This window comes from Sturnus vulgaris, chromosome 7 (genome assembly GCF_052056855.1).
Source record: "Sturnus vulgaris isolate bStuVul1 chromosome 7, bStuVul1.hap1, whole genome shotgun sequence".
Taxonomy (NCBI): domain Eukaryota; kingdom Metazoa; phylum Chordata; class Aves; order Passeriformes; family Sturnidae; genus Sturnus; species Sturnus vulgaris.
Genome location: NC_142249.1, coordinates 35,704,787 through 35,727,633, shown reverse-complemented (window position 1 = coordinate 35,727,633; position 22,847 = coordinate 35,704,787). Strand labels below are relative to the sequence as shown.

The following is a 22,847-nucleotide window of genomic DNA, read 5'->3' as shown; positions in this document are numbered from 1 at the left end:
AAATGTACCAGAAGAACATGCTGTTTAATTTAATGCAGTACATGGAATTACCTAATGGTTAAGCAAGTTAAGCATATGAAGCACCCTTGTCTGTATTAACTTTAGAGCAGGTAATAAGATCTATCACCTAAAAGTATTACCATCAAAAAAAAGTGTAATCAGCTAAAAGACTCAAATTTGGTTTTTTATTTTTTCAGTTAATTGGAATTTACTTATAGCGCCACTATTAGGTTTTGAGAATTTGATGCTTGAATTTTCAACTGTTCCTTTAGTATCATCAGTTTTTTCAAGATTTTTATTCAAAGTAAACAAAGTGCCAGCCTTGTAAAGTTGGAGGTTGTTAATGGCTCTTTGCTTTGCTGCTTTCAGCAGTGGCCAGCTTGTCTGATGACATCCTCACTCACCTCTTACTATTTGCAGTTAAATTGTGGGCCTGATGCTTTCCTGCTGTCTAAGGGCTTAGGTGGTCAAGTGATGTACATAAAGTGCTTTTCAGCTTTCTCAAGGAGGACACACAAGTGTAAGATTAATTGTAACGTTCCTTTTCCTAAAAAGGAAAGTAATACTTTTAAATATTTGGCCTCTTGTAAACTAACAGAGAGACAGAGTGAAAATATATTTCCAGTGAGGGTGAGATTATCTGTAGAAAAGTGCTGGTTTAAACTTCAGTACCTTAAATGGGTAAATAAAATCTGCGCGTACAAATTCTTTTCTCATCTCTGACTCTTGAGGCTTTTGTTGTTTGCTTGTAGCACACACACTTTGTATCATATCTTTGGAAGATTTTCAGGATGGTGTGTGGTGTTGTAATATTAGTGGAGAGCAGTTAGGATGTCCCCTCTCACAGAGAAATTACTTCGGAGCATCTTGCATCTTTCAGTAACAAGTCATGTAATTTAGACAAGCTGAACTAGTTTTGATTTTCCCCTTCACTTCTAGGAGTCCCTTCAGTTTGTTGTTCTGCTGGTGAAGACACGTCTTGCAGATAATTGCATCAGCTGACACATGGAAAAGTGTCTGTGGCCTAGAAAATGAGCTCTGCCACTTGTCAGTTTATGTATAAACACACACAGAGAATGGGCCAGCACTGAGCTCAATCATAATTCTTTATCTCACAAGTCTTCCATCCTGGTTTGAATTCATTGTGGCTGGGGATATTTCAGCACCCTCCTTCATTAATCAGTTATTAGATAAAAAAGTAACTTCAGATCCTTGGCTCTGTTCTGTTGTTCAGCAGTCCATACAGTGCATGAATGGTGCTCAGTGCTGAGGCTGCTGCAGCGTGCACTGGAACTTACTGAGCCTTCTGTCCTCTCTTTATTGCCAGCATCACCAAAGAGAGCATTGTGGACATAGAAGGCGTTGTGAGAAAAGCACATCAGAAAATTGGAGGTTGTACTCAGCAAGACGTTGAGCTTCACGTTCAAAGGGTAAATTTTTGAGCAAATGGAGCACTGGTTAATTGTTTGATAGATTATCTGTTGAGACTGTCTGTCTGTCTGCATACATAAACTTCGTCAGTAAGGAATCCCATGCCAGGGAAATAAACTGCTTTAAGCTACAGATTTCAGTGTTTTATATGTAAAAATTAAACACTTCTGGTTTTAAGATACTTGGAGTTTATATTTCCCTGGTTTTATCTGCCATTTGAATTACAGTATCAAGTAAAATAAAGTATCTCACTAGAACAATTTGGCTAGGAAAGCTTGTAATTCTAGTTTTTGATTCTTAACTGCAGTAGATACTGGAATAAAAAGTCTGCTTCTTTTTAAGTGCAAGTCAGGAGTTTCTTTATCAGAGTTACAATCTTTCCCTCCGTACAATGGACTGGAATACATAATTCTCACAGAAATAAACTCTCAGTAGCTTAACAGTATGGAAACTTTTGAAATCTAAAGTTCCTGGAGCTTGTGCTGTAGGGCTGGAGGAAGTGTAACTTTATAATTTGTTTAAATAGAAAGCATATTTAAACCTTTATGTAATATCCTTTCCTTCTAAAGGTTTTTAACTAGACTGTATGCCTACAATACAGCTGAAACCCAGTCGCCTCAGGAGTAGAGCACAATGGCTATTATAGCAGTGAGGTAAATCTTAGCTAACAGCATTGGGGAAAATCTGCAGATTTTGAAGAAACATGTTTTAATATGTGTGCAGATTATCCTATGCTTGATTTTTCTGAAAGAACATCAAATTCACTACTCCTCTAGGAGCAATACTAGACTATAAGGCACTGCAAGGTGGTTTTCATTCTCTGATTGTATTTTAGTTATCTCATAAAGTTTTGAATCTGAAATATCTTTGAGCTATATTCAGATGATAAGTAAATTATACATTAACAAGGAGAAGAACAAGATGATCTTGCTGGAATAAGAACCTAAAACTCAGTGAAATCTGGTATATTCAGAGCTGGCATTCATGCCAAAAAGCTTGTCCCTCAGGCTGTATGAACTTGCGTGCTCAATTTGGTGCTTCCCAGAAGAAAAAAAGATACTTCAAATCTTCCAAAATGAGAGCAAGAACTAAACACTTCAGTATTGTCATGAGAATTCACAGTGTATCTCAAGTACTGGAATAAAATCACAGCCTTAGAGCAAATAGCCTATGCAAACTTTGTTTCAAGTCTCTGCTAGAAATATGCTTTTGTAAATCACACCTCCTTTTGAGCAGAGCCTCATGCTATTTCTGTTCTCTCTCAATTTCAGATCTATGTGATCAGTTCGGCTGAACCCCGGCTGCCCTTACAGCTGGATGATGCTGTTCGACCAGAAGTGGAAGGAGAGGAGGTGAAAACTTTACATCCTCAAATGCTTTTTATTGTTTTGTAGCTGAACAAAAGCACAAAAGCCAAGCAACTTCCTTAATGTGGTGATTCTGGGGATTGATTAGGTTTGCATTTTACTTCCTTTGTGCTACCCAGAACTGTGTTCAACCTCTCTATAGCTTTGATGTCTGTAGAACTGCACTGGAAGGTCAAAACCAGAGGGTTTTCAGTCTTGTGTGTGTCTGCTGCATCCTCATAGTTGGATTCTGCCTGTGACCTCTGGGAGAAGTTACACCTTAAACTTTGCTATGCTGCCAGTTTGCTGTATGTTCTTTCTAGAATGATCTAGAAGTTCTGCTGAACATAGAAATTACCCTTCACTTCTAGCCAGAGGGTGTTTTTCTCCATTGATTTTGTTTTGTTGAAGTTTTGGTTTTGTTTATTTTTTGGATGTGTGTGTATTCACTGTGTGCTTTTGCACAACTGTTTAGGATGGAAGAGCTACTGTAAACCAAGATACAAGACTGGACAACAGAATCATTGATCTAAGGGTAAGGAACGTGCAGTGCTGCAGGCTTGCCTGCAAATGTTTATTCTTCATATTTCTAATCCACAAAGTGAAAAAGTAATGGATTTGATGGAATTGTATTGTTGGCCAGAAGAAAAATAAACAATATGTTTTTGTGGTTTTGCATGGTATTGTAAAAGCACAGGATTTTTGAATCCTAAATGTTCACCTTGACTGACATGAATTAAAGAACATATTGGTAGTTCAAAGGCAAACACTGATGATTTGACATGTGGCTGTGTATATCTGAGCTTTTTAGCTGCAAAAGTCAAAGGTGACTCAATAGGGACAATTTAGAGACAACATTTTTTCTCAGATGTAGTTTCTGTTATCCAAAACCTGTAAAGAGCTCAGTTTTGAAGAATAAGATGGAAGTTCTGAATTTTAACAGTTGAATTTTAGCAGTTGAGGTGCTGTAATGCATACCTTGCCAGAGAAATTGTACCAGGACATGGTACCAATTTCATTCTCTTTTTTCTTCTACAGCATTCATGTATTTCCCTTTTTTTTCCTGAAGCACCTTTCTTTATCCAGGTCATAGAGACCCAACCTTCTGTGAATTCCCAAACCTCCCAAATATTTGCCATTTCTGATCAGCAGCAAAAGACTCTCTACTAAATTACTTACAGAACTTTAATTCTTTTTTAATGAAACAGCAACTAACATTAAAGCATGTAACTAACTAAACAGTATTATCTTGAGGCATCCCGGGCTTTTCCTAGGCTTTTTAGCCATTTTAGGCTCTCCACAATAAAATTTTAATCAACACTGAATGAAGGCTGTGCTTACCTCATTTTTTTGATACCTAGAACTGCCTTCAGAGTTCTTGATAATGGCAGTTTCTCAGTAAATCAGTCTTTGCACCTGAGAAATGAAACAAAAAAGTCATTTATTGGAAAATTTGGAAGAGTTCTGGCACTGAGATACGTATATCTTTTCAACATCTGATCTCCTTATTTCAGCAACTAAAACTACTTGTGTCAATTGTTTTACTTGTACCAAAGTTAATTGCTTTTCACTTGACCTTATGTATAATACTGAGTAACTTCAGTCTGTGGTTACTTTTCAGGGTGCTCACTAGCTCATCATATTGGTCTCTTAATCTGTCTTAAATTAAGCATTTAATGAAAAGAATTCTATACTAAGGATTTAAAGTGAAAATCATTTGAAGGATCATCAGCTTTGGTGGTGCTAAGGCAGTGTACTGAATTGAAGGGGAAAAATCTGGGGTGCTTGAACTGCAAGTTTTACTTGAACATCTGGTGATGAGTAAAAATAAGCAACAGCACTCCAGAGAAACCTAAGAAAATTCATTATATTGAAGAAACACCTGTATAATAAACTGAAAGGAGCCATGAGGCCCAAAGAGAACAGAGAAATTATACAAAGGGAAATAACATTGAAAAATACCAGGTAAAAATGATTTGGAAGTGTCCTTGGTTGTAATGCAGTTGAGGGCATCTGCAGGGCAAAGCCTAAGAAGGTAAATAGTAATGGAAAAAGAAGGAAGACTCATGCTAAAATAAACACAAGAGGTGGAATGGAAAGAGCTGAACTGAAGTTCTTCTGCCCCTATATACATCCATTAGTTCAGCATGACCCTCCCAATACTGAAATAATCTTTGCCAGTACAGCAGTAGGGCATTAGTTGTCAGTATTCAGCCTGGAAGGTGCAACTGCTGATGCTGTAACCTCTTCTGTGTCCCAACCACTGTTGGGACACCCTTTCCTCAGCAATGTCTAGCACCTTGTTTTGAGCTCTGAACCTTAACTCTGTGTTAAGAAGCTGTTTTTCTCCTTAGCTCCAGCAGCTGCTGCAGTGTGGTGCTAAGCAGCTGTTCCATGCTCAACAGCAATTGAGCTTTTCACAGACTTTGTGGAAGGATGAAATGCCAGATCTCAGTCCTGCAGTGTCTACATCTCATCCTCTGCATACATCTGTGGCTGGGTGTGATCTGGCCACAGCTTGCCCATGATTAGGCTTGGCTATCTGTCTTGCTTTCCTCCTCTGCACAGGAAAAGTTTCTGTCTCAGACTGTGTCACATTTCTGTGTTTCTTTTCTCTTGCACCTTTCATTATGGGTTTCAGAACAAAAGCAGATTCTAAATATGTGTTACTTTAATCTGTTTTTTAAAGGGGAGTGCTAAATAAGCAGAAAAGATATTTAATGAAGAAAGGGGAAATTTCAGTGAGAGCACATGGCATTTATATATATATATGTGCATCCTAAGCACTGTATATGTAGTGGAATCACTAGAGTAGGAATGCAAAGAAACCCAGAAAGTAGTAACTGATTTTCCGTGATTTGGTTCCATAGATTGGAGCTACTGGAGTACAAATGGGGCTTTAGTGTTTCAAATGCACTGCATAAGTAGGCATGTCCTAAGGAGGATTGCAAACATGATGTGTTATCTGAAACATTGCTCCCACAGCTGTTCCTTTTAGGAAAACCATATCATGGGCAACAGGGAAAAATATTAACAGGATAGTTCTAACAGAGATGCTGTGATGATCTGTTCCTGCAAGTGTGGGAGGAAGTCCAGCCACAGATAAATTATATCATCTAGTTCTGGTTTCCTCAGTGCCCCGGTTTTTTAAGGAAGAAGGAGGTCACCGAACATCAAAAATAGGGACACTGTTATTTTGAGAAAGACTTACCAAACTAAATGCATAGATCTTGGTTAGGCTCAGACTAAAAGAAGTCATTTGTATGCAGCTAAAATTGTTTTTGTCAATTTAAACACAGTATTTAAAGTAGTTAAGTAATTAGCTAATTTTAAATAGTGATTAACGGAGGAGTTAACTGGATAGGGACAAGTCATGATAAAATGGAGCTGGGAAGTTCAGTTATTAACATGAATGAAAAAAACTGGATTTCTGAAAATAGCATCACTCCATCCAGCTATGATGTATACCAAGGGAGGTTTGATGATGATGCAATACAAGGAGTGTAATTAATAAGGAAATTACAGTTGTGGAGATGAAAGATGCAAAGTATGTTGCAAAGATTGCAAGACTTCCACTCTTGTGTACATGTGGAAATAGACTGAGTATTGCAATTATTAACAATCTTCTGTTAACAATTTTGTTTGCTGGCAAAGATCTCTCAGAAGTGTCTGGTAGTTTAGTTTCTTTAGGGTTGGGGACGGAAAGTACTTAAATGGCAAGATGCCAAGCTACTGCTGTAGTTCTTATTGTGAGGTATGGAGAGAAAATGGTGATTATTTAGGGCTAAAGAGTTTTGAAAATCATTTCCAAAGAATGATTACTGGAGAAGAATGAGCTTGTTCCTGGTGGGTTAATTAATAAAATACACATCACACCTTTGGAGTAGAAAAGATGGGGTTTTAGAGAAAAGAGAGCTTGTAAGAAGAAAGAAAAGTCCTTGTATAGACTAGATTTTTTTTCAGATAACCACAGGTGACTGTGAGGAAATCATTGTTGACCTAAGTATCTGTTTGTCACAGTGGCTTTCACCTGATCATAGAGATGTTTGATTTATCATTCACTTATCACAACAGTTCAAAAAGGCAAAGTAGAGCATGACTGTGTTTTAAATCTTTACTTTTCTGCTGTTCTTAAGTTTCACTGAAGTATTTGGTGGTGTGTAGACTTCCATGTCTGTAAAAAGACCTGCAGAAACTGTATTTCATGATGTTCTGTAGTACATGAAAAGTAATGAAGAAAAGACCAGTGAAACTCTGATTTTTGTAGTTTACTTCTTAAAAATACCAATTCAGGTGAATTCAGTTTTACATTGTTTAAAAAAACAAACAAACAATTAAAAGACCAGTGAAAGAAACACTAATTCTTGGGTTTTACTTCTCAGTTTGTCTTTGAAAAAGTCTGAAGAAAGAAACAATTCAAATTCACCCAGGTTTACAATGGACATGAGTGATGTCCTTGCTCTGGTTTATTTTTTATGTTCAGCAGGACTTTTATCTTAACAGTATCTGTCCAAATGTGACTTGAATTATATGCCTTTTTGCAGTCCTGTTGCTACAATTGTGTCTGCTAATGCCCATCTCATTGAGACCAAAGCAAAGCCATTTAGGGTCAGTATTACCCTGTTTATACTGCTCAGGGTAGAGCATTAACGTTAAACTGTATCTTCAATAGTTTATGGATGTCAGACTGTGTTATGTGATAATCCAGCTGTACACTGATCTTAATGCACTTTTTTTCCAAATACTCAATTACTTCAAGCTTGATTTCATTGTGTTGGATTCAATTTCCTCATTGCAAAAGCTGTGTTTTTCCTGACTGAATCCAAGCTGTAATGAAGAAGCATGTACAGTTTATTTTCTTCTGTGCAGTGATTTGGCAGTGTGTGCATACACAGTCCCAGTCATTTAGACTACAAACTCCATGTTCATATATTCTTGTACTATAAGTAATACTAAAACTTGAGTAAAAGTTGACTTCAGTCACCTGGGGAGTTAAAAAATGTTATTTAAGATAAATTCTGTTTCCTAGCAAAACTTGAATTTCTCCTATATATAGTGGAATATATAAAGAGAGGAATTGCAAAATTAGTTACATTGTTTAAAATAATGTATATTACTTAGAAGAATATAGATTACATTATTTAGCCAACTATGTATTTGTTCCTGGTTGTTCCTGGTAGAAGACAGGTAGCTACAGCAGGCAAACAGAAAAGCAAAAATGAGGGCAGAACAGAAGAAATTCTGTAGCTGGTGTGAGAGTAAAGAGAAAGTTCACAACTTTTCATGTCTGTGCGTCGGTCTCACCTCTCTGAGATATGCTCATGTTGGTGTGAACTGCCCTCAGTTCCACTGAAAAACGTTTGGCAGTACACATGGCTGCTGTTCTGATACTGCAGCTTGTGCTAAATGAAAAGTGATAATTGTTTTTGTAGTCATACAGTGCTCAGTTTTATCATAAATATCTTCCTTCATGCCATCTGAATAATAAACACACAGGTGAAATTGGAGTGAGGTTATGACTGAAACTCATACTTCAGCATTGTTCTCTAAACTCTTCTGCTGTCTGTGACAAAGGTGATTATTTAAAATAATGAGTTTTTTCTGTAAAATTAACTTTGCAGGCTGAGTTAAAATATTAACATTGTTAACTGCAACAGCATTTAAGTGTCACAGATTTGTTCCTGTTTCTGATTAATTCTTGAAGCAATATTGACTATCTTTGCCATAGTCTCAGATAAGATAGTTTGTCAATATGTATGTGGATGGGTTCCTGTTGAAGTGAACACTACACAAAAAAAATGTCATGGCAAAATCTTATTTTAAGGTAAAGGTAGAAATCATTTAACTTTGACGGCTGTCTCTGTCTTTAATTTTCTATATTGTACCTAGTTGTGGAAGCTCAAATTGTGACTGTGTTACTTACCATTGTACAAACATTGCTATATATACCAACATCTCAGTTACTGAATTTTCTTCAAATGAATTTGTTCTCTTTGTGTTCTGAACATCACAACAGTGCAAAGAATGTTATTAAATCTGAAAAGATTTTTCTCCCTTTTTAAAATACTTGGAAATTGTCGTGGCACAAAAACCTTTCGAGGTCATTGATTTGACTCCACTGCAGATTGTCGGATTCAGTTCTTTAGGAGCTTGTATCAGATGTCTTGTGGGTCTGTTTAATTCTTACAAGGAGACTGCAGTGTCACTAATCCCCAACAGTCATCCATGTTGGCAGTCTCTGAATGAATGGACACTGAAACTCAGACACTTTTGGTGACAGAGGAGTGGTGTTGTCAGATCTAATTTGCGGTATGGAGAATTGCTGCTTGTTCTTGGTCTGCAGTTAAATAAAAGCTTCACTATCCAGTTCTGTGAATTTGGCTGCTTTCATAAATGCTGTTTCTAAGCATAACTTACCATTTATAAATGGCTTAGGAAAACAGAATCCTTGCCCTGCATCCTCACAAAGGACAGAAGGAGTTACTGCCTGGCGAACCTTTGTTACTGGAGAGCTGTGTTAGGTATTGACTGGCTGTGTTTCTGTGCACAGTTTTAGGTCAGGCCATGTAATTCCTTCCAGGCTGGGTTTAGCAACCCATTTTCTTTTTCCTGGGGCTGTTTAACTTACTTCTGCATTCTCACCTGCTCTGGCATGAAACTGCTGTTGGTTCACACCAAGGGTGGAAGATGCACTGTTTCTATCCTGCTTTATGTTAATGTTACATGTCTTATCTAATTGCTAAGAGCAATTTTAGATGTGTCTAGTTCATCAGAAATTTTATTGGGAATCTCAAATGTGACTTAAAGTTGTCAGCTCTTTCACCTGTCAAGGACGAGATGGTTAAGAAGAAAAAATCCCTTTGAGTCATCCTGCTACTTGGATGTAACACTGCCAAATTATGTCCATAACTCAGGCAGAGTCTTACCATATGTCTGGTTTTGGGACACCAGTGTGAAAAAGGTGAAAAACTTTTAGGGTACTTTTGTAACTGTTGCTCAAAACCTCATTTCCTTAATTTTGAACATTTTCAGTAGTGCTGTGGTCTGTCAGACGTGGTTTATCAGACAGTGAGATCTGCTATTATTTACTAGTCTCAACCACTTACCCACTTGAAATATTTCATTGGTCAGCTGAAATTGGTCAGCTCCAAATAGCTACAGATCTGCAGCATTATTGCAGTTTTCTCTTTTGGTTTGTTGGTAAGGGGATGTCTTTATCTTGCAGAGATGATGAATGTAGCTTTATTTCAGCATTTCTACTGTCTGTCTGTCTGTCTAAATTTGGCTGCTTATATAATTCGTTTTGGTTGGGGGTTTTTTGTTTTGTGGTTTGGTAGAAGAGTCATGTGAAAAAGCCCACAAGGCCTTTCTTACCCTAACTGAAGAGCTGAGTGCTGTTCAGAAAGAGAAGTAAACAGTGCTGTGACGCAGGTTTGTCGTACAGAACCGTTCTCTTATTCGTTGGCAGGAACTCGTTGGTCTTTTTGTACTCTTTTAGGGTGCTCACTGTCACGTTTGAGATGCTGAAAGCACAAAATCAGATATGGCTTCAGTGCTGATGCCTTGCAGTCTTTGCAGCAGTCACTGAGGTGGTTGTTTTACTCTTCATGCCAAAAGTGTTCCAGGAATGTTTAGTGAAGGTGTTTGCTAACCCAGATGAGCAGCTCAATTGTGTCACGTGCATAAACAAAAAGAAAATTACCAATTCAGTTAAATCTACTTCTGTTTACAGCTACCTTTACTTTTAAAGTATGTTAGGAAAAAGAAAAACAAAACTGCAGTTCATATCAACAGGTGTTAATGTGGGCTGCTTAAATGTTGAAGTGTAGACCTTGGGTTTTGGATGTTTGTGGCAGTGTTGTACATGGTTAATATGTGGCTGTGTTTTTTCATAAAAAACATTGTATTTGGTAGCCTTTAACAGACAGACATTTCTACCTTACGTAAGTTATTAATGGCTTTGCTTTTATCATGCACTGTGTATTCTGCAGCTGTTCTAGTTCAGTGTGCTGAAAGCTTTTTAATAGATTCAGTGTTTTTATTCAATTTCTTGCTATAAAACCTTTATTTGCAGAAGCATATCTCATAAATCAGATATTTTTTAAAATGCAGAATTGACCATAGTGCCTCGTTTATAACTGAATATGCTATAAATTGAAATTAATAATTTCTCTGGTGTGCTTTCCTGTTTCCTTCTGTGTAACAGACAATTACAGATTCACACTTTTCACTGTTTAGGCAGATACGATAATCAGGTATTCCTGAGGGAAGGAATTCATCCTTTCAGCTGTCCAGAAGAAGTAGTAGAGTCAGGAAAAACTAACATAGGATTCATTACTTTATCTTCTTCTTGTAGACCTCCACTAGTCAGGCAATCTTCTGCCTTCAGTCTGGTATTTGTCAGCTTTTCCGAGAAACTCTTATTCGCAAGGGATTTGTGGAAATTCAGACTCCCAAAATCATTTCAGGTATTGTATATGTGATCCAGCAGCTACAGGTGTGCTTTTTTTATAGTTGCTCCATGTACCTATCTGTACCTATCTTTTATCTGTAAGTATAAATGTAGTAAGTTTTTATTTAAAAAACAGAAATTTTCTTTCTAGCTTAGATGCAACATAGCAAACTTCTAGCAGGTGTCAGAGTTGGTCTCTACTTCTTTCCTGACATAGGCTATTAAAAGAATGACAAGAAAAATTATATATTGCTGCCTGATTTATGTGGTTTGCAGTGCATATGAATGTTTAATTCTGATCATATGCATTATTTTTCAAATCAGTGTTCTCAGTGTTGAGCACAGTCTGTTCCATTCTCAGTATTTAAAAAAACCCCACAATTTAATTTAGATTAAAAGCACATTCCATCATAAAGATGTTGCAACAAACATAGAGTATAAAATATGATGCCATTAAATGGGGCAATTTGTCACTTCTTTAGCAATGAGAATGTGGCAGAATAGAAGGTGGTAGACCTTTTTCTCTTTGGAAATGTGGAATAACAACTTCAGCCAGAAGGTCTGAAATGTAGATTTTGCTTCTAGTCTTTTTGATTTGCTGTATTGTTTTCAAAAGTCCAATGGCTTAATTTACTGATGAAGGCTTTTCTTCCATTTCTTTGGTGTTATATGAGGTTTTGTTGATGCCATTAAGATACATGGCATGGGAAATCAGAGCAGAACATTTGTGTTAATGTATTATTGTATGTACATTCATAAAGTGCACGTCTTGCTTACAGAATTTTGTGCTTCTGTATTTATATTTTGGAAGACATCTCTTGGCTGAGATAAAAAGTGAGCTTTTTAACAAAATGCGTGTAAGCAGCTGTTCTTTCAACATGAAAAGTGTCGTTGAACTAGAAGATTGGATGACTTTTTCCTATGGAGTCAGTTATATAGTAAAAGGCTCCCAAGGAGTTTATTTATGTAGGACCTTTGAGGAAGTGTGCAGTGTCCCATTGAAAGAGAACAAGCATCACATTGTTTGGATGAGATCATATTTTGTAAAATTAACTTATTTAAGTCAATGCAATCCTTACTGTACTTCCAATTTAAACATCATAACTTGTTTAATTTGAGGTTTTTAAAAGTTACCTGTGTTAGGCCACTGCAGCACTCATGTCACACACTGGGAATTGGCCAGGTGAAGTGATGCAGTTTTGGTAGGTGCTTTGCAGTAAGGGAAATGCATGTGATCCTTGTTCTTGTAGCTGTCTATGAAAATTGCCTCAAACTGAGAAAAAGCTTTATAGCTTTGGCTCATGCCCTCTGGTAAATCTGGGATTGGCTGTGAGAGGTATTTATGCCTTCAGTTAGAGAGGGTGGTCCTGGCAAAACAGGATATGCACTTTGCTCTCAGGCTCTGCAAAGAACCCTGGACAGCCTGAGCCACTGGCAGAGATGGGTTTTCACAGAATTGTGGGGGTGCAGGTACATGTGTTAGTATAGATAAGTATTCTCCGCTGTTCTCACTCTAAGGTGAAGGTCAGCTGAAATAGAGCATTTTAAACCAACCCAGATAAATTTGCAGATTTTCAAGACAAGGTGTGACAGTCCTGAGCTGCAAAATTTACCTTGCCATGAATGGACAGATGGATGTAAATATATCTTTTTCCTCTAATATGCTTTGAAGAAAAATCTCTTTCTGATCTTTAAATATAAGACCAATAATCAATCTTTCATTCTACCTCTGACTGATTTTGTTACATTTTTATTTTAATAACTGCTTGATTTTATTTCAATAATTCCTTATAAAAGCACTTGCTTTCTAGCTGCCAGTGAAGGAGGAGCCAATGTGTTTACTGTATCCTACTTCAAAACCAGTGCCTACCTGGCTCAGTCCCCACAGCTGTACAAGCAGATGTGTATATGTGCTGACTTTGAAAAGGTTTTCTGCGTCGGGCCAGGTAAGGAAAGCTTTGCTTTATGCAGTGTGTGAAGTGTGTCCTGGTGGTTTTTAGCAGCTGTGGTACAAGATAACACACACACACACTAAAGCTTTGAATCATTTCACTTGGTATAGTTTCACTTGCCAAACCAAATTTCAGTTGAGGCAAGTGATGACAGTAAAGTTGACAGAGAAGTCGCTGTACATGTTGCTGAACAACATTACTTAGAACAAGCTTACTTTTAACTGTCAGTAAATAATAAAAAATGAATTATTTCTTGTCCCATGCTCTCTTTTTAAAAGCTGGTAGGACATGGCCTCTTTAGGTGGCAATACAGTTTTCTTCAAAGACCTCAAATGGTTTAAAGATGCTTAAGATCTAAATGCTGAAAACAGGTCAATAACGGATAATAAAAAAAAATTCCAGGTAAGTCAGAAGGTCTTAAATTTCTTGTTAACCACTAACAGATGAGTCATGGTTTATAGGAAGGCGTGTTTATTTTAGACTCATGTACCTATCCCAGAAGACACACACGTGTACAAGTCCATTTCCTCAGAAAAAAGCAGTTTTCAAATCTGAAAGTTCTTGTGTTCTTCAAAGTTTGTCTGTTTTTTCCATTTGTGTCTGTCGGTCTAAGCAGAGATCCTGCCTCTCTATGGTTGTGTCTATCTTGTATCCTTTGAGTATCACAGCTGCAGTAATCCTGTCACTGTTACAAATGATGCTCTGAGGCTGCTTGTTATATCTGTGTCTTTCAGTGAGAATTTTCATGTCTGTAGTTCAAATGATTGTTATTTTTCCAACTGGAATGATAATTTCAGGTCAGTTAGAATTTCTGTTGTTTAATTTTACAGTATTTAGAGCTGAGGACTCCAATACACACAGACATCTGACTGAGTTTGTTGGTCTGGATATTGAAATGGCATTTAATTATCACTATCATGAAGTGGTAGATGAGATTGCAGATACCTTGGTGCAGATATTCAAGGGGCTTCAGGAAAGGTAATTAAAGCATTTCCTTCTTTTAATGGGCAATGTTGTTTGTTTGACATCTCTTGCACTGTGGAATGAAGTAGACAAGCCTTTTATCCTCAGTTTGTCAGGTAATCATTGATAGCACAACTTTGAAACATATTTTTGCTTTGCTCTTAACTGTTTCTTTGTGCCTGACTTCTAAGGTTCACTCAAGCCATAGACCAAGCCATAGACCAGTTAACTACTTTCAGCAACTCTCCTGGAGTATGTTGGCTGGCACTAAGAAACTTGATGTCTGCTGTTGAAAGGACTTCCTAAGAGAAATGATCCATCTTAATTTAAAATGTCCTTCTTTTTGTGCCACTACTGGTAGATTGTTCTATTTCAAAAATTATTTTAATGTTTACTATATAAGAAAGTTTTCTTGAATAAAAGTGAATGTACCAGCCTGCATTTGTTCCAAGATAACAGCAAGGATTATTTTCCGTTATTCACAGTCTAACTCATTAAAAAGCCAGGCTAGAAGTTTAGGAAGTGGTTGCCATTTGCTTACAAATTAGACTGTTTTGCCAGCAGAAATGCAAATCTTCGTCTGTCCAGAAGGAAATTTCTTATTTATATTTGAATATTACTCATATCGAAAAAGAACCGAGGTAAATACTACAAATAAAAGGGATGATTTCAGTGTCTTTTCTGTGCAAATTTGATCTAGTCGATTATTTCTTACAAAAGGGATTAAACAGAAGTAGTATTAAAATATTAACGTCAGTGAAGTAAGTGCATTAATTTTGTTGAAACAATTCATTACAGAATTTCTCCAAAAGTGGTTTTAATATAGTTTTTATGTTGCAAGAGGGACCTCTTGTGGCAAAATCACAAAATCATTATTAGGTGCAAGTTCTTGACTGTTTTGTATTTTGCTCTGTTCTTCTTTCTTTGTCTGTAGATTCCAAACTGAAATTCAGACAGTGAGCAAACAGTTCCCTTGTGAGCCATTTAAGTTTTTGGAGCCAACTCTGAGGCTGGAATACCGGGAAGGTGTGGCCATGCTTCGAGAGGCTGGTGTGGAGATGGGTGATGAAGAGGATCTCAGGTACTTGGCAAGACATAAGTGTCAGTCCTGGGAAAGTGGTAGTGAAGTGTCAGATTTGTACTGAGCACCTGACAGCCCTCAATAAGGAACCACAGCTTTTAGAGGAATAAACAGCACTTTTATCCAGATCTTTTGACAAGTAAATGAGTGGATGTGAAAATAATCCTTTCTTTTAACATAGACTATAGGTACAAACTCTGAAATCTGACAGAAAATAAGTGACAACATAAGTGAGAGCAACTTGAACCTTCTAAGGAACTGTTTGTTTGTCCAGCAATTCAGTCCTTCATGTGAATTACAACATGTCTTTGAATAGGATTAAACAAAAAGATTCTGCTGCCTTAAGGTTTTTTTTTTTAAGTAACACCCTTCCATTTCTTCCTTCCACCTCTCAGGAAAATGATTAAACAATCATGATGAATTCCCACTGATTCACTGAGAGATTGTTTAATTAGCAGTTTGTATATAAACTTTACTAAAGATATTCAGTGAATTAAAACAGTTCTGTTCTTCCCCATAGTATATCCAGCACCATTAGGGTACTGTGTAATTTTAAGTTAAACGATTTATGCATCAAATAAATTTTCCATCATAAGAGTTTGATGAAGGAAAATAATTTCCTCAACAACTGTTCATGTGTTTCTCACTTACTGTGTCATACACAAGATGAATGGCAATAGGAAAAAGAGCACACAGTTCTATAGTAATCAGAATATGGTAACTAGGAAGAAGGCACATTGAGAGCAAGAATATTTTTAGGTAATATTACCTAAATATTACCTACTAGTTAATTTAAAGGATTTCCAGGATTTGTTTCAAAGTATTTTGAAAGAAATAAATATACTTTATCTCTGCGATTTCTGTGTGCACAACCCAAAGTAGAAACAAGTGCTGGATTTTCTAAGGGTCAGGGTGCAGCAGCTCTGTAGCTTGTAATCTTTTGGGATTTGTGAAGTATATCATCAGTGCAAGTGTAAATCACTTCATTTTAATGATGATAATCTTTTTCAGCACACCTAATGAAAAGCTCCTGGGACGCCTGGTAAAGGAAAAGGTAACAATCATTTTAGAATAAATAAATTTGGCACTGAATCTGAAACCTGATAGTGGGGAGTCACAGGGTTGGTGTAAATGCCTACATGTAAACGGTATCTCAGAACATGCAGAAGAGTTGGTGATTACCATTTTTTAATTGACTGCATTCCCATTTTGGTGCTGTGTATTTCATCTACTGTCAGTTTTGTCTTTGTCATTAATAAGCAGTTTCAAACTATTTTCAATCTTTTATCTTTCTTTTTGTCATGTGTTGTACTGAGGACACAAAACAGGCTAGTATGTTCCAAAGCCACTTCTTAGGAGACTTTAAAAAAAAAAGCAAACCACATTCTAATAAAATCTATAGGAGAAGATGTGATCTTTGGGGGTGGGGGAACCTACCTGTTCCAGCAACATTTTACTGTTCAGCATTTGTAAGTTTACACTAGAAATAGTATTGAAAAACTGAGAATGCACCACTTTTATTGATAACTTAGACAATATTGTCAGAAGCTATTGGGAGTATTTTAAAATTTTATTTCAAAGATTCACTGGTTCTGTCTTTCTCTTTTATTTTCTGTTTTCTGTATTTTTATTTAGTTTTCTCTTGTACTAACTGTTCAAAATTACTTTTTCAGTACGATACAGACTTCTACATTCTTGACAAATATCCTCTTGCTGTGAGGCCTTTTTATACAATGCCAGACCCAGCCAACCCTGTAAGTAAAATTCCTTGTTGTTGTCAAATTGTGGTTTTTTACTTTTTTTTTTTTTAAGTTTAAATTATTCCGTGTAGGGATAATTTGATAATACAGGTAAAGTAAGAATCATAGAATCATTGAATGGTTTAGATTGGAAGGGACCTTAAAGATCATTTAGTTCCAGTTTTGCTGTAATTAAAATTACAATAACATGATCAGGTCAGGGTTACATGACTTGTCAAATGTTTTCAGTTTCTCTTCACTGGTGAAAACATACCAGAAAGAAATGAGCAAAAACTAGGAGAGGTTTATGAAGATATCTCCATGGTCAAACACTGCTGCCATCACTGAAAAGTGGCAAAAACATCCTTCCAGGCAGCAGACACTTTAGCAGAAAATAGGCTGTTTTTACAGCTTTGGATATCAGAAAATTAAGTTATTGAGAGGTAAATATTTGCAAACTATGGAATGAAGGTAGGAAATAAACTCCTTTTTGTGTTTCCAGAAAACCTCTAACTCGTATGATATGTTCATGAGAGGAGAAGAAATTTTGTCTGGAGCTCAGAGAATTCACGACCCCCAGCTGCTGACAGAAAGAGCAAAGCATCATGGCATTGGTAACATGGCAATTTAAAAGAACATAAGTTGTGACTTCATTTGTGTCCTTTAGAGGAAGAATTTGGGGCAGAATTTGTTATATGAGTAGTAAAATTAGAGTTCTGTTTCATTCTTACTGTTAATCCATCTAATTCTGTTTAACCATCTAGAGTGGGGTATTAAGAAACTAGTTAGTGTTCCAGCAACACTTTGTTGAATAGTTATTAATAAATAGTTGTTAATAAATTTATATAACAAAACTGTTACAGTCATAAATTCTAGATAGCTCTGGACAATTTACATGTTCAGTGAGTAAAACCCTACTGTTAGTTTGTAATTTTTTTGTTGTGCTTGTAGTCCTGCAGTCAATTGTCTGTTTGTCTTGGGGTTCATCAAGCAGGTGAGAAACCAATATTTTTCTTTTCTAGATTTGGAGAAAATAAAGGCTTATATTGACTCCTTTCGGTTTGGTGCACCTCCACATGCAGGTGGTGGAATAGGTAGGTATCTGGTTTTTGTTCAAAAAACAAAAGCTTAACTTATACTGCTCAGTCCAAAGCAGAGTTTAGTATAAAATTCTGAATAGTGATCTTGTTAGGTAAATCTGTGGGGCTGTTTATCCTGGAGAATTTAAGGAGAGAAGCTCAGACTTAAGGATCATCATAAAATAAATAGGCAAAATACTAATGGCACAGTCTGGTGAGTTTAAAAAGAAGGTGATCACAAGAAAAAGTGCCACCTCACTTGCCAGCCACATCACTTTCAAATTTGACCAATGAGGAAAATCTAGAGGAAGCAAGAGAATAGTGTATTATGGATGGATTTATCAAAGTCACCATCATACCAGCAGCCACTGGTCTCTGTGTATTTGATGAAAGTGTTTTGCAGTGAGGAGAAATCAGTGATTGCTTCTTCATCTGTTTGGGAGCATGCAACATTTGCAGGTAATCCAAAGTAATTTAGGCCAGTCAGAACTGACATCAAAGAAGTTGAAGCTGCATCTTTCCTTCAGAGTAGATGATCCTCATGGCAGAGTACCAGTCAAACAGGAGATGCCACGAGAATTAACACTGGATTCAAGGTGTTCCAGGTGGAAACCTTAACATAGGAGGTGTGTGGAAAAAATCCACCCGTCATGACTGGGGTGCTTACAGCCCCAAGGATTAGGAAATGCCTGCACAATGGGCTGTGTTCACACTGCTGTGTGAGACTGGCTGCAGCTGGGGAGGACCTGCAGCTCCTCTGGGGTTTGGAACAAAGACTGACAGTGCTGATGAGCTGTTTTCATCTGCTGTAGGGCTGGAGAGGGTGACCATGCTGTACCTGGGGCTGCACAACGTCCGGCAGACCTCCATGTTCCCAAGGGATCCCAAACGCCTGACGCCCTGACAGGAGCTGCTCTGAGAGCTGGGAATGCTCTGCCCTGCAAACAGGATCTGACTGCAGGCATAGCCCCTGCTGCTGGTGAACGTGTATTCATTAATTTGAGCATTATGATATGCAATTAAAAACAAAATTTTCCTTCATTAAAGTGCCACAGTAATTTTTTTTATCCTTAGTTGTTTATTTAAAGGAAAATATTTTAACAGATCAAGACTCTTTGTATTGGCAACTGCACATTTTTAATGAAAATAGAATACTTGAATTAGTATTTTAGTGTCGCATTAAATTGTACCATTTTCTAAACATTTTAATAAATTATGCAATAACCATTTTGCTTTTTTAACTTATGTCAGCAAGATTGAATATTCTGAAGTACTGACTCCAAGATAGTGACTGGATGCTTGCAATTTAAAAATCTAGAGAGACCAGCCAGTTGATAATTTACATGAGTGTCAGGTCGGGATGCAGGTGAGAACATTCTTAACAAGAAAACTTCGTAAGCAGTTGTTAAAATAGGTTGAAATAAAGCTCTCAAAGTAAATTAGATACAAATCTGTCTGTTTTTTTACTTAGTATACTCACAAGATAATCAATCAATAAGGCTTTTTTGGTTTGGTTTTTTTACTGATGTAATAACTGTCTAAATTTATTTTCTATCTTCCCATTTTTTTGAAAGTTATATAAAAGCCATAGGCCTGGTCTTTATTTTATGTTACTGCTTGAGAATAGTTGCAAGTTTACATATGCTCATGGAATACACAAGGGATACACAATATTTTCAGAAAATAAATGGACAGTGAGTTTGAGAGCAGGGTATGTGTTTTCCTGCCTGATCCAACCTCTGAGATAACAAACAAAACAAGGATTTCAGGCATCTTTTACCAAGGAAAAAAAAACCCAAATTATGTAACCGACTTATTTCAGGGTGTTTTTATTTAAAAATGCTATGAACAGCCCAACTTCGTACACTTAGAGAAACTGAGTGTTTCTGTAAGTCAGAGTATTTCTGAAATTCTTTCTACACATACTTTGTTTCAGATTATTCATTTACTTGAACTCCTCAATTTGCAGCAGTGCACAAAGCTACTTCTCATCCTCCTCCTCCCAAGCCAGAGATTTTCCCTACATTTTCTCCTATCTACTGGAGAGGCACCAGTGTATCTGAAACTTCCTTTTGTAGATTGCATCTGAGAGTTGGTTTTCAAATTTAAAACAGTTCGTAAGTCTTGCTGCCAAAGAGCAAAGAATTAAATTCCTGACTTCGGTACTGCAATAGTTGCATATTTGTAACTCCTGACTTAATTTTTCTTTAACATTTTACATGATTAAGCTTTCCAATAGGAGGTACAGTGTGGATGGTCTGTGTTATTGTTGCTACCTTGATTTTTAAATGTCAGAGAAGTCACATATTGGTTATGCTACAGAAAGGTCAGTGAGGCTGTGTATAAATTGTGTAGAGTTTCACAAAAGGGCAAATCATCTTTGCAGCTGCCATTGAACAAGACTTAATTTTAATGTCTTATGACAAGAGTTCTCCATTAGAAAACAATCATACTAAAGGTCAGTCAGGTAAAGTACTGGAAATGTAGAAGTTAAACTTTGTTTAGAAGTCACACAATTCAAGGAATAACACTTAGCAGCTTTGCTTATGAGTCTATTGTAATTAATTTACTGTGGAATCTTCCCCAAATTGTTAACTTGAAAATCTTACACTGTAACCATTTGTACTTTGCAAAGCTAAGTAGATTATAAACACAGCTCATTGTCACAGACTTTCTTCTGATGAATCCAAGTTTCAAAACAGTTGTTTATTTAGCTAAGCCAACTGGAATGAATTTAATTTAATTACCTTTGTTCATACAGAACCAGTAATATATTCCACTTCAGATGTGCATTCTTCTACCAGGAGCAAAATTACTGACTTAAATTTCCTGTCACCAAAAATAAATACCCTGGGCACTGTTTCTTGCTCTAGATTTGGCAGCAAGTGTGCATACATGCCTGTAACAACTGTGCTTACCAATTCTGTTAGGAGTTATTCAGATTCATGCTGCAGCTTGATTTATTCACAGTAACTGCACAAGAACAAGAATTTGGATAGAGGCCCCAATTCCTTTGTATGCTGAATCCTTTCATGCAGCCTTTCATAGCTAACAGAAAATAATTATGATCATAAATCAAAATGCATTTTTCCTGAATGTCATCTTAACAGGATACTTTAGTGGGAGCTGCAGAGTGTTAGAACTTAGTTTGAAGCCCTGCAAATAATGAATGTCTGGAAGACCTTTATGGTGTTTTCATAGGTAGCAAGTCTGCTGTAATAGTTCTGGAAAAGTAAAACCTGTACTGTGCTTTATTTCCAGTAACTTGCAGGAAGTTTACCAGTTTACAAGGAATCCTCATTGCTGCTGCCTCTCCAGCAGGTAAAACGGTTTTGGTTTTGTTTTCTTTCATTATATACAGATGGTAATTACAGCAGTGCAATTTTTTAAACTAAGGAACTATAAAGCATATTGGTTAGAATAGCCAGGGAATCTGTCTGCTCAAAACAAACACAAAGTTTCAGTTTGCTGCTGAAGTTTAACTGCACCGTTTTCCTGTGAAAACCCATCTGTGTTTGCTGAGCTGTCTGAACCTGCCCAGTGGGGAGGAGGACTCAGGCTGTTCTTTTGGCAGCCAAGTGCAGTCCTGGCTCCCCATGGCTGCCCACACCTGCTGGGATAACCCTGCTGGGGAGCACCTCACAGCTGCTTGCTCTCTTCCCAGTGGGCCAGGGCAGGAGGAAGGGAAAAGCAGGAAAACTTTGTGCTTTCACCTGGTGCCTGTCAATTCCAGGCATATTGGACACCACTCCATGTGAAAGCAAGTGATGGAGGAGAATGCCTTGACAATATCCATTGTGGAACACCATATGGCTGCCTTGGACTCTGGTTCATACTAGGGTTCCAGAAACTTCCTCAAACAGATTTTAATTATTTACTGTTTCTTCCTTGGGTAGTAGTAGATTCTTTTTTGAGAGAGGAATCATCTAAGTTGGATTATTTCTTTTAAAACAAGCCTCACAAACAGCTTGTACACATTTTTTTCCTATTCCATCTCATAAAAATGGAATTTACTCACCACAAGTGTTTTAAAAATTACCAAGTAAATTCTACAAGTCTCTTATTTTCTTTACCGTTTTGCAGTTAAGTCTCTGTTCACTATATGGCAAGTGTACTGTAACATGAACAAACACTGCTGCAGGAGGCTGCTGCTGCTGGCACTTCTGAAAGGGCTTCAAAACTGAAAAAGAGCCCTTAGCTGCCTTAATTACAGCAAAATTCCCAGTTTAGGCAGAGATTAATGACTTTGCAGGTGGCAGAGCAATTCTAAGCAATTTTTCATAGAAAGTGGTTCCTGCTGGCAGGCGCCATGTGCCAGCAGCTGCCATTCGGGAATGGCTGTCAGCCATGGCACTGCTTGGCAAATGTTGCCTTCAACCATCCTACAACGGTGCCAATAAGGAGCCAAGTGTCCAGACTGTGGCCTGACTGTCACCTGGTGTAGTTTACACCCTTTCCACCTGGGCCAGTTCTTCAGAAGCTGGAGATGCTCCATGGCATGGGGTCTCCTCAGCAAGCAGCTGCCCAAGTGCCTCCTGCACAGATTGTGGGGATTCCCTGGCTCAGGGATTCCTCTGCAGTGCCCTGGCCACACCACAATAATTTTAACTCCAGCTACCATAGCTGATTTCTTCCTGGGGAAAGCAGTGCCATGTGGAAGCTTCATTGCAGCATGGAGATTCTGATTCCCCAGCATAAGAAGGACATGAAACTGTTGGAGCAAGTCTACAAGGGGGCCACGAAATTGATAAAAGCAGTAGAACACCTCACCTGCAAAGACAGGCTGAGAAAGCTGGGGCTGTTG

At 37.4% G+C, this 22,847-nt stretch overlaps 1 protein-coding gene across 1 annotated transcript in view; it reads left to right on the top strand.

Annotated features, from left to right (window-relative positions):
- Positions 1 to 19,493, top strand: part of DARS1 (aspartyl-tRNA synthetase 1) — a 37,148-nt gene extending 17,655 nt beyond the window's left edge. Inside the window, exons 5-16 of the mRNA XM_014870807.2 lie at positions 1,328 to 1,430; positions 2,703 to 2,783; positions 3,253 to 3,312; positions 11,134 to 11,245; positions 13,041 to 13,175; positions 14,012 to 14,159; positions 15,079 to 15,225; positions 16,237 to 16,279; positions 16,899 to 16,979; positions 17,467 to 17,578; positions 17,987 to 18,058; positions 18,856 to 19,493. Coding sequence (XP_014726293.1) covers positions 1,328 to 1,430; positions 2,703 to 2,783; positions 3,253 to 3,312; positions 11,134 to 11,245; positions 13,041 to 13,175; positions 14,012 to 14,159; positions 15,079 to 15,225; positions 16,237 to 16,279; positions 16,899 to 16,979; positions 17,467 to 17,578; positions 17,987 to 18,058; positions 18,856 to 18,947 — 1,186 coding nt within the window. The 3' untranslated portion in view covers positions 18,948 to 19,493. The remainder of the gene's footprint in view (positions 1 to 1,327; positions 1,431 to 2,702; positions 2,784 to 3,252; positions 3,313 to 11,133; positions 11,246 to 13,040; positions 13,176 to 14,011; positions 14,160 to 15,078; positions 15,226 to 16,236; positions 16,280 to 16,898; positions 16,980 to 17,466; positions 17,579 to 17,986; positions 18,059 to 18,855) is intronic.
- The last annotated feature ends 3,354 nt before the right edge of the window (positions 19,494 to 22,847 follow it).